We start from the raw sequence: 14,078 nt of genomic DNA on the forward strand, positions 1-14,078 counted from the left end.
TGGAGATACACCCGGTGTATCCTCGTAACACACCGAACATGAGGGGCTCAAACCGGTTCCGAGGGCACGGCAAGGCGCTCAGAGCTCTCCGGGTTAACGCCAGCCTTCCCCAGATTTTGTGACACAGTATCCAGCATTCAGGCTGGATGAAGGGCCAGCCGTGCATTTTTGTCAGCTCGGATCCAAACCCTGGGAAAATACAGGCATTGTCCTCGCCCGGTCCCCACCGCCCAGCCCTTCGCAGGTGTTCACCTGCCAGAGGACAGCAAGGAAAATCCAGGAAAAAAAGCAGGGACGCTCGTGCGGGCGCTTCCCGTGGAAGTCATTTCATAACCGCGTTTCCAGAGGTGCTGGGAGAACAGCACAAGCCACGGCACGAGAGCCGCGAGCGGCGACACCGAAATGAGCGGAACGAACAAAAGAAAAACCAACTTCCCCCCCCGCGAGGGCCGTTATCTCGGAAGAAGCAAAACTTCCCGGCTCTTAGGGCACACCTGGAGCGCTGCCCCTGTCCCAGCCCCGCATCCTGGGCCCGGCCCCCTCCGCAGAAGGGAACGCGCCCCGGGGCGGGGGTCCCGGCCGGAGTCACCGGAGCCCCCGCAGGCCTGCAGCTCTCCCGGCCAGGGCTGCCACGGCCGAGGCCCCCGAAGGAAGCGGCACCGGGACGCCGGGACCGCGCCGAGACCGGGGGGTTCCCGCGGGCTCCGGGCGGCCGCGGGCTGCGGGCACTCCCCGCACCGGGCTCGGGGCTGCGCCGCTGGCGCTGCGCCGGGCCCGGGCTGCGGGACCTTGAGCCGGGCGAGCGAGGAGCCCCGGGGCCGGGGGATGGGGGGAGCGCGGCTGCGGCGGCCGGGCCGCGCGGAGCGCATCGCATCGCATCGCACCGCACCGCATCTCACGGCATCGCATCGCATCGCATCTCCCCCGGTGCAGGCGCGGCTCCCGGGGCCCGCCGGGTGTGAAGTGGGGAGGCGATCGCCGGACGCCCGTCCCCCGCGGGTCCCGGCGGTACGGACCTGTCGCCCCGAGGCCGCCCGGGACGCGGGCCAGCCGCTCCCCGCCGCCGCTCCGCCATCGCCCCCCGCCGCCCCCCGCCGCCGCGGCGCGGCCCGTACCGCAGTCGGCGCAGAGGATCCGCGCCACGTCCCGCTTGAGGTTCTTGCCGCTGGTGTCGAGCGGAGCGAAGGCGGTGCGGAAGACGAGCGGCTCCTCGGTGGGCTCGAGGAAGAAGATGTAGCGGTGGTTGCGCTTCACTTTGAAGCAGGGCGCCTTGGAGCCCACGCTGATGAGCTGCTCCCGCTGCAGCCCCCCGCTGTTGAGGGGCCACAGGTCGAGCACCTTGACGAGGACCCCCCCGGCGGGCCCGGCGCCGCGGCTGTCATTGCCGCCGGCGGGGGGGCCCACGGACTGCACCTTGCCCTCCAGCACCACCGCCGCCGTGTACGCCTGGTCCTGCACCGACTTGAGGCTGGGCGAGTAGCAGGCGAGGGAGACGCCGAAGAGCAGCATGGAGAAGCCGGGCGCCGGGTCGCGCCTCATGCCGCCGGCTGCCGCTCGCTGCCCGCCGGCCCTGCGGCGGCGGCCGGGCTGCGGGGCCGGGCTGCGGGGCTGCGGCGCGGCGGGCGCGGCGGGGCGGAGCGGAGCGGAGCGGCGCGACGCGGGGCGGCACGGCACGGCACGGCGCGGGGCGGCACGGCACCGGCACGGCACGGCACGGCACGGCACGGCACGGCACGGCACGGCACGGCACGGCACGGCACGGCACGGCACGGCACGGCACGGCACGGCAGAGCACGCCACCGGCACGGCCTGGCGCGGCGCGGCCGCAGCACGGTACCGGCACGGGCACAGGCACGGCGCGGCGGAGGAGGAGGAGGAGGAGGAGGAGGGATGCTCCCTCAGCTGCTCCTGCCCCCGGGATGCCGACCCCCGCAACCCCCCGGAAAGGTGATTCCCGGCCCGGGGACTCCCCACCCCGGGGATGCCCGCTGCGGCGGGGATCCCCGCGTCCCTGGGGGTCCTCGGGGATGGAGGCAGACCGCGTTGCCTCCATCCGGCCTTGGAGCCAGCCCCTCGGCAGACCCCCAGGCGTTGGCAGACCCCCCCTTTTCCCCGCAGAGCCAACCAAGGTTGCGCTCATTTGGGGGCGGCTGCAGGTGACAGGGGGGTTCCGCGATGCGCAGGGCGCGGGAGCCGGGGATTCCTCTTTGCCCGATGGTTTTATGGAGCTGGGAGATTTGTGCCCGAGATTCCCCGCGCACCTGAAGGAAAGGCATTAACACAGAGACAAACGGAGCACGCAGCGGCCGGGAGACAAAGCCGCCTTTCATGCCCTGTTCCTGCTGCCTCTGATTAATAAACAAATGCTTTTCCCTGCAGTGACTTCCAGGAGGAGTCGCTTTAAGCTCCAAAAAGGTGCTTGTTCGCGTTTATTTTCGAGGCTCATCCTGAAGCGTCTGCACTCCCAAAGCCTCGCTGCCCAGACAGTGCGGAAGGGAGCGGAGATGTTCAATTAGCAGCAGCAGGGGATTTTGTGGCTGTTGTTGCACCGGATTCTGCGTGGAAGGGGAGCGGCCATAGTCCCATCCCACGGAGGTGACCTGGAGAAGGGAGGGCTGGGCTCAGCCGGCTGCCAGGCGAGGGCTCTGGGCACGGGCTGCAATAGCCCCAGGGCCTCCAGAGCCCCAGGGAAACCTCAGCAAACCTCAAGAGCTGGGTGTTTGAGCCCATCAGTGAGCGCTAAGGAGCAGGATCGGGATTTGCTGTCCGTTTAACACAGCACGGCCAGAACCATCAGCAAAAACGGGAAGGGAGCAGAGCCCAGCCCAGCCCAGGCACGGGGCGTAGCCTCTCCTCGTGTTTCCCGGGCTCGGGAGCCGGCGCAGTCCCACGGCTGGCACACGAGGGCACAGCCCCAGCACACGCACCCAGGGCCCTGCAGCATGGGCGGCCGTGGCTCCTGCTGCCAGCCGGGACCGCTGCTCTTCCCCTGTCTGGGAATGCTGGCAGCTCTCAGAGCGGCGTTGCCGTTGCAGGGCCGCGGTGCCCCGGGAGCCCCGCAGCGTGCGCACAGCGGGGCTCAGGGAACGTTTACCTCTTGTACACGTTTCCTCTTGCTAAGCGTGATTTGCGGTGGCTTTTTGGTCCCAGATGTTTCTGGAGGCTTGCTCTTTTCCCCCGATTGGTGCCCATGCTGAACTGCAGAGGAATGCAGGCGGAGGTAGAAGGGAGCAGAAGTGTTTCCCACAGCAGAGGGAAGAACGGTATTTTAGATTAAGGAAGCTGCTCGGAGGAGCAGGGAAGCCACCTGACTTCTCCCTTCTTTTGCCATAAATCTCTGTGGAATTTCCCCTTTCCCTATCATTTTGCTCAGACAGAAACTGATGTTCTGCCTGAGAAGGAGGGAGATACCCGATAGCATAACTTGATCTGGAGCTTGCCTGCTCTACCCTGCCCCTCACCAGAAAGGGCAGATTCATGCCCAGGCAGCTGAGTTGCTAATCCTTGTCTGGTTTTGCAGGCTGAAATCCCAGCGGGACCGCACTGGTTCTCCTGACGAGAAATTCAGTGCAAGATACCTGTGAGGCCTCTGGGGCAATTTTGGAAAACGAGGGTTTTCTTTGTCTCTGGGGCATTTTGAAGTCCAGAACACTTAGCCTCAAAAAAGGGCATCGGTCACATCTCCCTTTAGCAGTATTTTTCCTGTTGTTCAGCCTAACTCTTGTGAAGTCGACTGGTTTTCATCACTTGAGACACTTGCTTTTCTCATATCATTTCAGAAATTGTTTAGTACTAAATCCCTCTCCCCCTTTTACACTGTTCTTCCCATATAAATGGAAAATCATTATTTTCTATAGGTCCTTGGGCATTTTGACATATGAAATAAATTAAGCAGGGCCCTTGGTGCAGTTACCAGACCAACCTGAACACTGGCTTTGACAGAAGGAAGCCTAAATAACTTATTTTAAAAATACGTTCCTTCAGTTGAGGGTAACTGTTGGCAGGGAACCCAGGAGGTCGGTGGTCTGCTTTAATTTATCCAAAGCCCGTTTCCCCTCTAACTCCTTGCTGTGAAAACCCATCATATTTGCCATCCTGGAAGAGAAGTGGAGAATCTGAGCTCAGCCTGGATTCCGCTCTGTCTGGAGGACCCCAGAGTTCAGCAGCACCATCAGAGGTTTTCATCCCTCAGGCAAACGCCGTGGGGGCTGGTTTTTCTTTCACCTCCTTGAATTTTGTTCCTGCAATTTCCCAGAGATGCCTGAAAACAAAGCACCTCTCAGGTCTCTCTTCCCCTCTGCCAAGGGAGCTCCTGGCACAGAGCCCTGCCTGGTGCAGAAGCTACACAGGGCAGTGTCCCAGTGTCCCTCCCTTCTTCAGGGAGCCCTGCAGCTCTTCTGCAAGGACACCTGTTGACCTCCTGATGCCTTGGGAAAGCTGACCTGGAACAGAGACTGGACAGAGCTGGAGAATAAAGGAGATATTTATTGAAAGGCCTTTAGGGTACGCCTTGGGCAGGACAGGGCCTGGCCAGGGACACACCCAAGGTGAACTTAGACTGGTCACAAAATGGACAAAGGGTCACGAGGTCTCACACTTTGATAAGTTCTGGTCCATTTGCACATTGGGGTTTAATTGTCCAATTCTAGCTCCAGGTTGTGAGGTCCCATCCTTGTTCCTCCCTCCAGCCACCCTTGTTTGTGCTTTGGGGCTGGAAGCTGTCCTTGGTGTGCAGCAGGAACAGGATTTGTTTTGTGTCCCTGCTGTGTGCAGAGAGCTGAGTGACCCTGAGTGTGAGCTCAGAGCTGCGCCCTGGGCAGCACAGAACATGAAATACATGGAAGCTCAAACTCAAGGAATCACTCCAACAGCACAAGCAGGTGAACTGTCCTTCTTCAGCATCCTCCACAGGCTGCAGATGCTCAGCTTCCTCTGTGCCAGGTGAAGATGAGCTCCTGCAAATCCCGTGTGGAGCTTTTGGTGTAAGGAGGAACACAGCACAGAGACACAGAACACGCTGGGCTGGGAAGGACCCGCAAGGATCATCGAGTTCAACACCCAGCTCTGCACAGGACCCCCCAACAATCCCACCCTGTGCCTCAGAGCACTGTCCCCATCCTCCTGGAGCTCTGGCAGCCTTGGGGCCATGACCATTTCCTGAGGAACCAGTTCAGTGCCCAGCACCCTCTGGGAGAAGAACCTTTTCCTGATATCCAACCTAACACAGGTCCAGCCATTCCCTGGTGTTATCCAGCAAGGGGCTGTGCTAAGCTCTTGCCCATTTCAGGCAAGCCTCAGAACCATGCATGCATTGCAAGGGTGTCCCCCCACCTCCCACAGCCCTTCCCAGCACCAGCTCCATCCTGGTTCCCTGCAGGGAGCCTGAATCCCTGCTGATGTGAGGATGGCAAATACAGGAGACACCGACCCATACCCCAGCCAAGGGAACATTGCTTTCCCTCCCAACGGGACATTCCTTCCCTGCAACAATCAGGTGTTTCACAAAAGCCCCACAAATGCCAACAAATCCACTGCAGCCATGTTTTTCCCCCCTCCACATCTTCTCTGCTTGTTCAGTTTGGGAATGCCCTTGGAGAGCATCAGTTCCTGCCATGTGGGGCAGGAGCCAGCCCTTCACCAGGACACACCAGACTCCTGGCACAGGGGGACACCACCACAGCCTCAGGTGAAATGAGGAAAGCAGGTGATAAATTGTGAACACAGGGATTATACGGAAAAAGCAAAGCCCAGCACTCAATCTGAGAGTCCAGTCTGGACATTGACTAACCACAGAATCAGAGAATGCCTCAGGTTTGAAGAAACCCTAAAGATCATCTGCTTCTACATATCTCCTGCCTGTTAATGTCAACTTCCACACCAGGGGGAGGCAGAACTGAGGGCTGTAGCTGTAGGCACCAGTGCTGCCTCTCCCAGAAATGGACCATCCTGGCACAGAGGTCTGATCCAGCCACCCCTCCTTCCCTCAGCTGGGAGAGCATCGACCCACTGTAATCCCATGAGATGCTCAACAGTCCAAAGAAAAGCTGAGAACAGTCACTGTAGGGAGAAAAAGCAGGACTTTATTACGATGAAACCCACCCCAAAAAAACCTTTTATCTCTTGGCACATGGTGATCAAAGGGAAAAATATCAAGAGCAAGCGGTTTCCTCCACTGGGAGAGAAGTTGTTAGGGTTCCCTCCAGCCCCTTTGTGACATATTCACCTAGGGAGTAGGAAGGAAAAGAATCTACTCATCCTTCAAGGAAATGTGTGCCTCTTTTATTTGCTACCCTCCCCGAGAAACTCATTCACTCCTTGTCCACCCACACGAGCAAGAATGATGAATGAAAAACAAACCATAAACAATTCAGCCTTCCCTTTTTCCTCCCAGCCTTCCAATCAGATGTTCCAGCCCGTGCCTCAGCACCCAGATTTTGCCCGTTGATCATTCCGATCGCGTGCCTTGGCTCGCTCGCACGCTCCGTTCCTTGGATACAGACAGCTGCATCCAACACATTTGTCAGCAGCTCCAGCTCCAGGAGGGCTTCACTCAGGGCAAAGTGGAGCCTCTGCAGGGCACCACTGCCCGGAGCCAGAGGATTCCTGTGGTGGGACTGGCGGAGGTGGACACTGGCAGGGAGCTGACGATCAGCAAGGCAGCTCTTCTTGTCCTTCAGAAGGACAGTGGTGCCCAGGCCCCGAGATGTGTCACCAGAAAGAGGGCACAGGGTGCAATGCTCCCCACAGGATGGTGTATCGCAGTCTCCAGCCCTCCAGTGAGAGACTCCTCCATCCCAGGGATTCTCTCTGGACTGGATTTCGCTGCCAGCCACTCTGATGTTTCTCCCTCTCTCTCTCCCTTCTCTCCACACAACCTCCTTACACCCCCCTGTGTATTAAATAACAATTGCAGTCGTACCAGGGCAGCAGGTATGTCTGTGCACCTCTCAATTCCCTTCACAGGTGAAGTCCTCTCCCGCTTTTGCCAGTTTTGTGTGTTTTCATGTACAAATATGCTGAGTGGGTGTATGCCTTATTACATGTGTAGGAAACACGGAGAATGAGGACTTGAGGTGCCACCACAATAATAGAGAGGGACAAGGCTCTTTGGCTGGCTTTGCCCTTGACTCCCTTTTAAATATAATTTGCCATTGTTAGACAAGATGACTCTCCAAATGACTTCTGAGATCCAGGGGACCATTTCTGCAGCAACAAGTTACTGCTTGCAGGCAGCCTGGGGCAGGAAAATGCCCTCGATATTACAGAAATGGTAACTTGTTTAATAGATCCAAATAAACAGGAAAGCCCAGGAGCTCAGGTGACAGCATCTGAGCCCTGTACTGAGAGGTGCACAGACCTTACGGCAGGGCTAAATACATTCCTCACAAACCAGAACAACAGAGCTTTTACTGAGAAGATAATCAAGCCTTGGAAGAAACTACACAATATAAAGCTCAGATTTAAAATAAATGTGAAATGAGTTGGTGGATTCGGGACGAGTTCCTTATGGAAAAGTTCTCACATCAGAAGAAAATCGCTTGATGAAATGGGCTCTTTAATTAGCGGTTTCAGCAAGAAGCCAGGAGGATTGCAGGGGGTCTGTCATCCCTCACCTTTCCATCTGGGCCTTTGCAAGAAGAGCTGGGATCAGGGGAGGAGTGGACCATCCCAAGCTGCTGCATGTAAGGGGCTGAAGAGGAGCCCTGTTTGTTCTCCTTGCGCATTCCCAAGAACATCCTGCACCCTCCAAACCCTGCACCCAGGACAGCAGGGGCTGAATCCAGGAAATCCACAGCCTGGGGCTGGGCACAGGACAGGTGTCTGTGGCTCCCTGCACCCACCAGTGGCCAGGCTGCAGCCACCTGGGACTGTCCGAACCAGCTTCCACAGATCCTGAATGCAACATCCCAGCTAGGGAGCCTGGATCCCAGGGCACACTGCCATGAACTCACCCAGCTCTCCTTCAGCCAGCTAAAGGGATGCAAATCAAAAAATAAGACCAAGTTGGTTTTCCTTTTCCTCCCTCATTCATTCCTCGCTTCGTCTCACACTGTAATCTTGTGGTTTTGCAATTAAATTGTGTCTTTATGTCTCCTTTCCTCAGCATGTTAATGAAAATGACTTTTGCTCCGAGGTGGAGCATGAATGTCTCACTCTGTGCTGAACATGAGAGCAAGACACAGGGCCCAGGAGGAAGAGAAGCTCCTGCTTCCCTGGGGAATGATGGGTTGAGTCGGGCTCCTGAGCCCTTCCAGGCATCCGAGCCTCAAGTTTCAATTTTCAGCTCCATTTTCAGCTCCTTCTCCTCCTTGCAAAGCCTGTGCAACAGCAGTGGGAGGTTACAAATAGAGCAAGGCAGCTCATCTGCTGCATCTCGCTGGTGTGATCCGTGGGCACGCACGTGCGTGTGCCGGATCCTCCCTCCTCGGGCACCTCAAGGCTCTCCCAACAGATCCAAGGCCACGCATCTTTCCCGGTCTGTAGCTCCCTCCTCAGCCCTCTGCTGTGCACGTCCTGGCTGGAGCTGAGGACACAGGCAGCACCACACGCATCTGCACTGGGATTAACCCTGCAGGGCCAGGGACAGCAGCTGGTATTTCCTCATCCAGGATTCACTGCCTGGGAAGGATGCCAGGCCAGCTCTGACAAGACAGAGCCTTCAGCGGGAGTCTCTGCTGGCTGCAGGAGGGATGGGGCACTGACATCACCAAGGCTGATCTGCCCCAGGGGATGCTGCTCCTGCCTCTCTCTGCTCTCCTGAAGGCTGGATCGCACACACAGACACAGGGGCAGGGACACGGGCACTGAAAGGACGGATGATGGGAGGTGGTCTCATTTAGTCTGTCTGAGAGGAAGTTTAGGGCTGAGTTAATGGCTAAAAACGACCTGGAGGGCAGGTACAGAGGCAACAGAGCCAAAATCCCCTCGCTGGGGCATGTCACACAGGGCAGTGGCCCTGCAGTGCAGCTTGGGAGGCTGAGGGGGGATATCCAGGGGATCTTTCTTTCCCAGGAGGTGGTGTATCCCCAGGAGAGCCCACAGCATGGGGGCAGGGGTCCTTCATTGTTTGGGGTTGATGAGGCTGAGCCCAGTGAGGCCGTGGTCATCCTGACAACAGCCATGGTGCACCAGGAGCATCCCAGGGCTCCCACCCCACTGCCCCCTCCAGGACCCTGAGACTCTGGGCTCTATGAGCTCTAACCAGCCTGGCATGGCTGTTTCTGAGCCCCCAGCTAGTGGGAAAATGCTGGCTGCCCACGACACAACACACAGCACTGTCTGTTCCCCTTCCAGCGTCCCTGCTTCTCCATGCAGGGAAGAAATGGGGACCTGAGTGAGGCATTCAGAGCAGAGGGGTCTGGCACAACCCTCTTGTTTCCCCAGGCCAGGGAGGCAGCAGACCTTTGGCTCTGATCTGAGGGGAGCAGTCTAGTGCCCCAACAAGCCCTGTGCACACCCATTTCCCCCGGGGACACTCCCTGGACTGGCTGGGGGAGGAGGTGGTGTGGGGGTCTCTCCAGTCTCAGTGAGAAATGCCCAGCAGCGAAAGGCTTGATAAAATATCTGTTTTAACAAGGCAGAGTAAAAAGAACTGTCAAAGTCAGGTAACCCTTATGCCCCTTCTGCTGCAGAGCACCCTGCACTCGTGCAGCGTTGGATGGGCCCAGGATGGATTTTCCCCAGTGCTGCACATATCCCTTCCCTGGAGGGAAGTTCTCCATTTTTGGTTCCTCAAGCTATTATATATCCTTCCCTTTAATCTGCCTCATTAATTAAGGCAGCTGTTTTATTATGCCATTTGCTGTCAGGCCTTTCACACTGAGGTGCAGAAATAACCCCCTCTCACAGGTGCCAGAGCCCCTTTCCTTCCCAGCCCCCTGCACTGCTCTCTCCAGAACAAGGGTCTGTGGCTGCTGTGCTGGCTGTGACTGTCCCACCAGTCTCCAGCAAAGCCAGTTTGCTAATGCCTCTGGTTTGTAAATGCTTTTTCTCTCCAGCACAAACCAGGTGCTGCACACACCACCGTCTCCTACCTGCTCCATCCAGACCTTGTGGAATCCCAGCACTGCAGCTCCCCACCTGAACCTCATGGTATTTGCTGAGCAGCTGTAAAACAATTAATTGAATTTAATTATTGAGAGGATGTTCATGTTTTCCTGCACACTTACACACCACATTATCTCAATCACACCGGGGCTGGTCTATAATTCTCTTTTTAATGAGTTCTCAAAATATTCCCATAAGCAATATCCTCAAACGAGCTCCTCTATCCAGACACTGTGAGGGGCTGAAACCCCCCTAATGGTCCCTGGGGAGGGAGAAGGACTCTGTGCTGTGCTGGGTGCATTCTGTACTGGCACCAGGCAATTCCTGCTCTCCACAGCAGCAGGGTTTAGGGGAGCTGAGGTTTTCTCCTCCTCCTGGTGTGATTCAGTCTGTTGTGCTCCCTCAGTCCTTCAGCCTGCTGCAGGGCTATTGCACAGCCCCAGCTGGGACTTGTGGGTCTAAAAGTAGACCAAGGAATTGCCTCATAAAAGTGAAGCTGTTTCCCCTCTGACACCAGGCCAGAGTGGACTCTGCAGCCAATTTGCTCTGTGAGAAAGCAGAGCACGGAAAAATTCAGTACCTTCATCACTTTACTCATGGCTTCTTTGAGGGAAAAGTAAAAAGATATTACCTCCGTGGTAAGGGTCCAGCTTATGGACTAAGAGGTTTTCAATTAAACACCTCTTCAGCAAAATCCAAAACACTGAGATGAGTTATAGGACAAATTTTTTTGAGCTGGTAGTCTCCAGATAAACCACAGGGAGCAGGAATCCCAGGTTTCAAAATCCCAGACAGGTCTCAACAGGACAGAAAGGAGTCCCACTCAGGGTCACAATGATGGCCCAGAAAATACCCCCCAAGAGCAGTTCTGACAGAGAAATAGGTAAATATTAAATAATTATTAAATAAACTTTGATGCTTTGAGACATTCCTCTGCTACAGTACAACATTTCTTAATGCTGCCCACGGGAAGTCACTCACAGAAAATGAATAGTGCCTGACTCTTGCCTGTCACAGCACCCAGGTGAGGCCCACAGAACTCTGCAGTTGTGAGCTGGGCCTCTCATCACCTCCGGGCTGGAATCAACCCCAACACCTCGTGAATGACAAATAACTCTGCTGCCTCAGATAACCCCCTCACCACACTTCCTTTTCTTCTTGGTAAAGCTTAAAATGAGAAGCCAAGTTGGGTTTTCTTCTCCTCGAGGTCCAGAAAATGATGGACTTTTAAAGGGAGGTATCCCACCTACCTCCCACCCGTGGCAGCCCCCCTCTCACCTCCCCCAGGAGGATTGCAAAGCTGGCCATAACTCCATGGATCAGCACAGCTGAGACCTTTGTCTCCTTGAAGGACAGCTGTGACTTCCTACCAAGGAATTCACTGGAGTATGGTGTAAAGAACAGTTTTATCCTCCTGGAAAAGACAGGGAATGGGGTCTTGGGTGGATGCTTCCTTCCAAGTGTGGGGCAACAGAAGGACAGGGCAACAGGCAGCGCTGCAGTACTGGAAGAACAGCTTCAAACACTCATCCTGTTATCCCTCGCTCCACGAAATCGTACTCAGAGATCATCTTGTATCTCCTCCAAACAGGCTTTGTTTGCCACCACAGCCAGTTGCTGTGCTGAGATGAGATGCCTTGGTTGTTCTCATGTTTGCATAATGAGGAGTTTAGAAGTTACAAGCTATAAATTCTTCCGGACCAAAGCTCCCACATTCTCCAGGCCAGGCCGAGAAGTATCTGTGTAAATAGATTTGTTTACAGTCAACCAAGTGTTTTCATCCCAGGGACCAAACCAGATTCCTGTCCTGATGCTGCCAAGCAGCCCCAGCTCCACCAGCACCAGGCAGGGCAGCGGGTGCCGTGTGTGGATCTGTGCCCATCCCACAGGGCTCTGGGATCCGTGTCCCACCTGAGGGCCCGGCCTCTGGACAAGGATCAGCCTCATGGGACACTCTGAGAGCGAGACCAAGCACAGGGCCAGCGTGAAAACTCAGACCCACCGCCAGGAACAGCTTTGAAGGGGGCAATTCCTGTCTCCTGGATCTGCACAGCAGCTCCCATCCTCGCTGGAGAGCATGGAGCTGCTCCCAGGGCAAATCCCCGCTCAGCCTCAGCACCGAGGCAGCTCTGCAAAGCACGGGGGATGAAAGGCTGCAAAACAAGCTTGGACCGGGGCCGTGGCTGGCCATGAGCCAGAGAGGGGCCAAGAGCACTGTGAGCAGAAAAGGTGTTTATAAACACCTCTCCAAGCCTCCTGCACAGCAAGAGGAGCTGTGGAAATGCCTTTGGCTCCTTCCTGCTCATCTCTGGCCGGGCTCCACAAGAGCTTCCACGGCATGTTTTTGTCCGTTTAGCTTAGAAGTGGGAGGGGAGTTGGAAGAGTTTAAATGAAGCTCCAGTGCCTCTGCTCTCCTCCAGGTAGGTATGACTCTATTCCTGGGTTTATGAAGCATCCTTGAAATTACTGCTTTAGGTATCAGCTGCACCTGCAGGGCTGCATTCACTCACACACACACACACTTGCCCCCATGAGCCAAAAGGAAGGGCCTGAGCTTCTCCAATGAGCTTAACACTGCTAGAACAAGCTTTGAATACACCCATTAACCTTGTGGCTGCATTTTACCACCACAGGAAAAAAGGATTCAAAACCAGGGGCACTAAAATCCCTAGGTGGGTGCAGGCTCCAGGTGGACAATTATCTGGATGCAGCAAGAGTTCCACCATAGGAACATCAGCCACTTGTGATCCAGCAATGGATCTGAGCACTTGTCTCAGCTCCATCTGCACAGCTGGAGTTTGCTTTGGTTGTGTGAGTTTTGGGAGAGTTTTCCTTTCAGACCCAAGTAAACCAAACCCCACAGAGGATGGGGAGCTGGGATTCCGTGTGCTGGTTGTGGCTGGGATAGAGTTAATTTTCTTCCCAGTAGCTGCTATGGGGCTGTGCTTGGGATTTGTGCTGAAAACATGGGTGATAACATAGAGATGTTTTTGTTTTTGCTGAGCAGGGCTTACACAGAGCCAAGGCCTTTTCTGCTTCTCGTATTGCCCCACCAGCGGGCAGGCTGGGGTGCACAAGGAGCTGGGAGGGGACACAGCCGGGACAGCTGACCCCCACTGACCCGAGGGATACCCCAGACCATCCAGCTCTGCCGTCCTGGGGGTGCCTGAACACCTGCCTGCAACGGCAGGTGGGGAGCAGATTCCTTGCTTTGCTGGTGCACGTGGTCTTTTCTTTCCCTGTTAAACTGTCTTTATCTCAGCTGCCAGTTTTTCTCACTTTTATCCTTCTGATTCTCTCTCCCATCCCATCAGAGGGGGAGTGAGTGAGTGAGTGGATGATGATGTTTGAGCTGGGGTCCAACCAGAGCACTGTGTCATGCTGGCAGCCACCAGCCCACCTGAGAGCTGAGGACTTGCTGCCTCCTCTCAGGATGGCAACAGTCAGGCTAGCACCTTCAGAGGAAAGCTTCTGGGGAAAAGAAAAAGTCAAAGCATCCTTTTCTTGGATGCAAAACCGGTAAACTGTGATTTGCTCTAAATCTCATTTCAAATCTGTGATTTGTTCTGTATCTTCCGGCTTGTCCTCGCAGATGTTTGGGGTTTCTTTTGGCCCCTCATGGAAGTAGTCAGCCCATTTCACCCTAGCTCTATGAGCATTGCTCCCCAGGAACAGATGTAAGAGGTCTGGTCATGAGTTGGGAATTGCCAATATCCTCACATACTTTTTAAGGAAAGGGGGTTTAAAGTTATCTGAGAAAGAATCCCAGCCTGCAGAAAGCTGCATTGGGGAGTGTCTCAAGTATTGACCTCAAAACCAGAAGTTACAAATGGCCAGAAAGCTCCCCTGGCTGCAGGAGGAGGTGTGGAGGTCCGAGGCACACTCATACCTGGGAGTCTCTAGTGCCAAGACTTCTCTCTGCCTCCTCCCACCCTTTTCTCCCCTGGGAGCCTGCACCAGCTGGACTGCTCTTGGACACACCAGAGACCCCACCTGGTGTGATCCAACAGCTTTAGGGGCTGCCAATCAGT

General features: G+C 55.8%; 1 protein-coding gene and 1 long non-coding RNA gene across 2 annotated transcripts in view; one reads left to right on the forward strand and one right to left on the reverse strand.

Annotated features, from left to right (window-relative positions):
* NRG2 (neuregulin 2) overlaps positions 1-1,554 on the reverse strand; it is a 152,747-nt gene extending 151,193 nt beyond the window's left edge. Inside the window, exon 1 of the mRNA XM_040078567.1 lies at positions 1,116-1,554. Coding sequence (XP_039934501.1) covers positions 1,116-1,539 — 424 coding nt within the window. The 5' untranslated portion in view covers positions 1,540-1,554. The remainder of the gene's footprint in view (positions 1-1,115) is intronic.
* Positions 1,555-1,812: 258 nt separating this feature from the next.
* LOC131378658 (uncharacterized) lies at positions 1,813-8,097 on the forward strand. The gene is made up of 2 exons (XR_009208333.1): positions 1,813-1,947; positions 6,392-8,097. It is a non-coding gene; the product is annotated as an uncharacterized LOC131378658 (long non-coding RNA).
* The last annotated feature ends 5,981 nt before the right edge of the window (positions 8,098-14,078 follow it).

This window comes from Hirundo rustica, chromosome 14 (genome assembly GCF_015227805.2).
Source record: "Hirundo rustica isolate bHirRus1 chromosome 14, bHirRus1.pri.v3, whole genome shotgun sequence".
In the NCBI taxonomy this organism is placed as follows: Eukaryota; Metazoa; Chordata; class Aves; order Passeriformes; family Hirundinidae; genus Hirundo; species Hirundo rustica.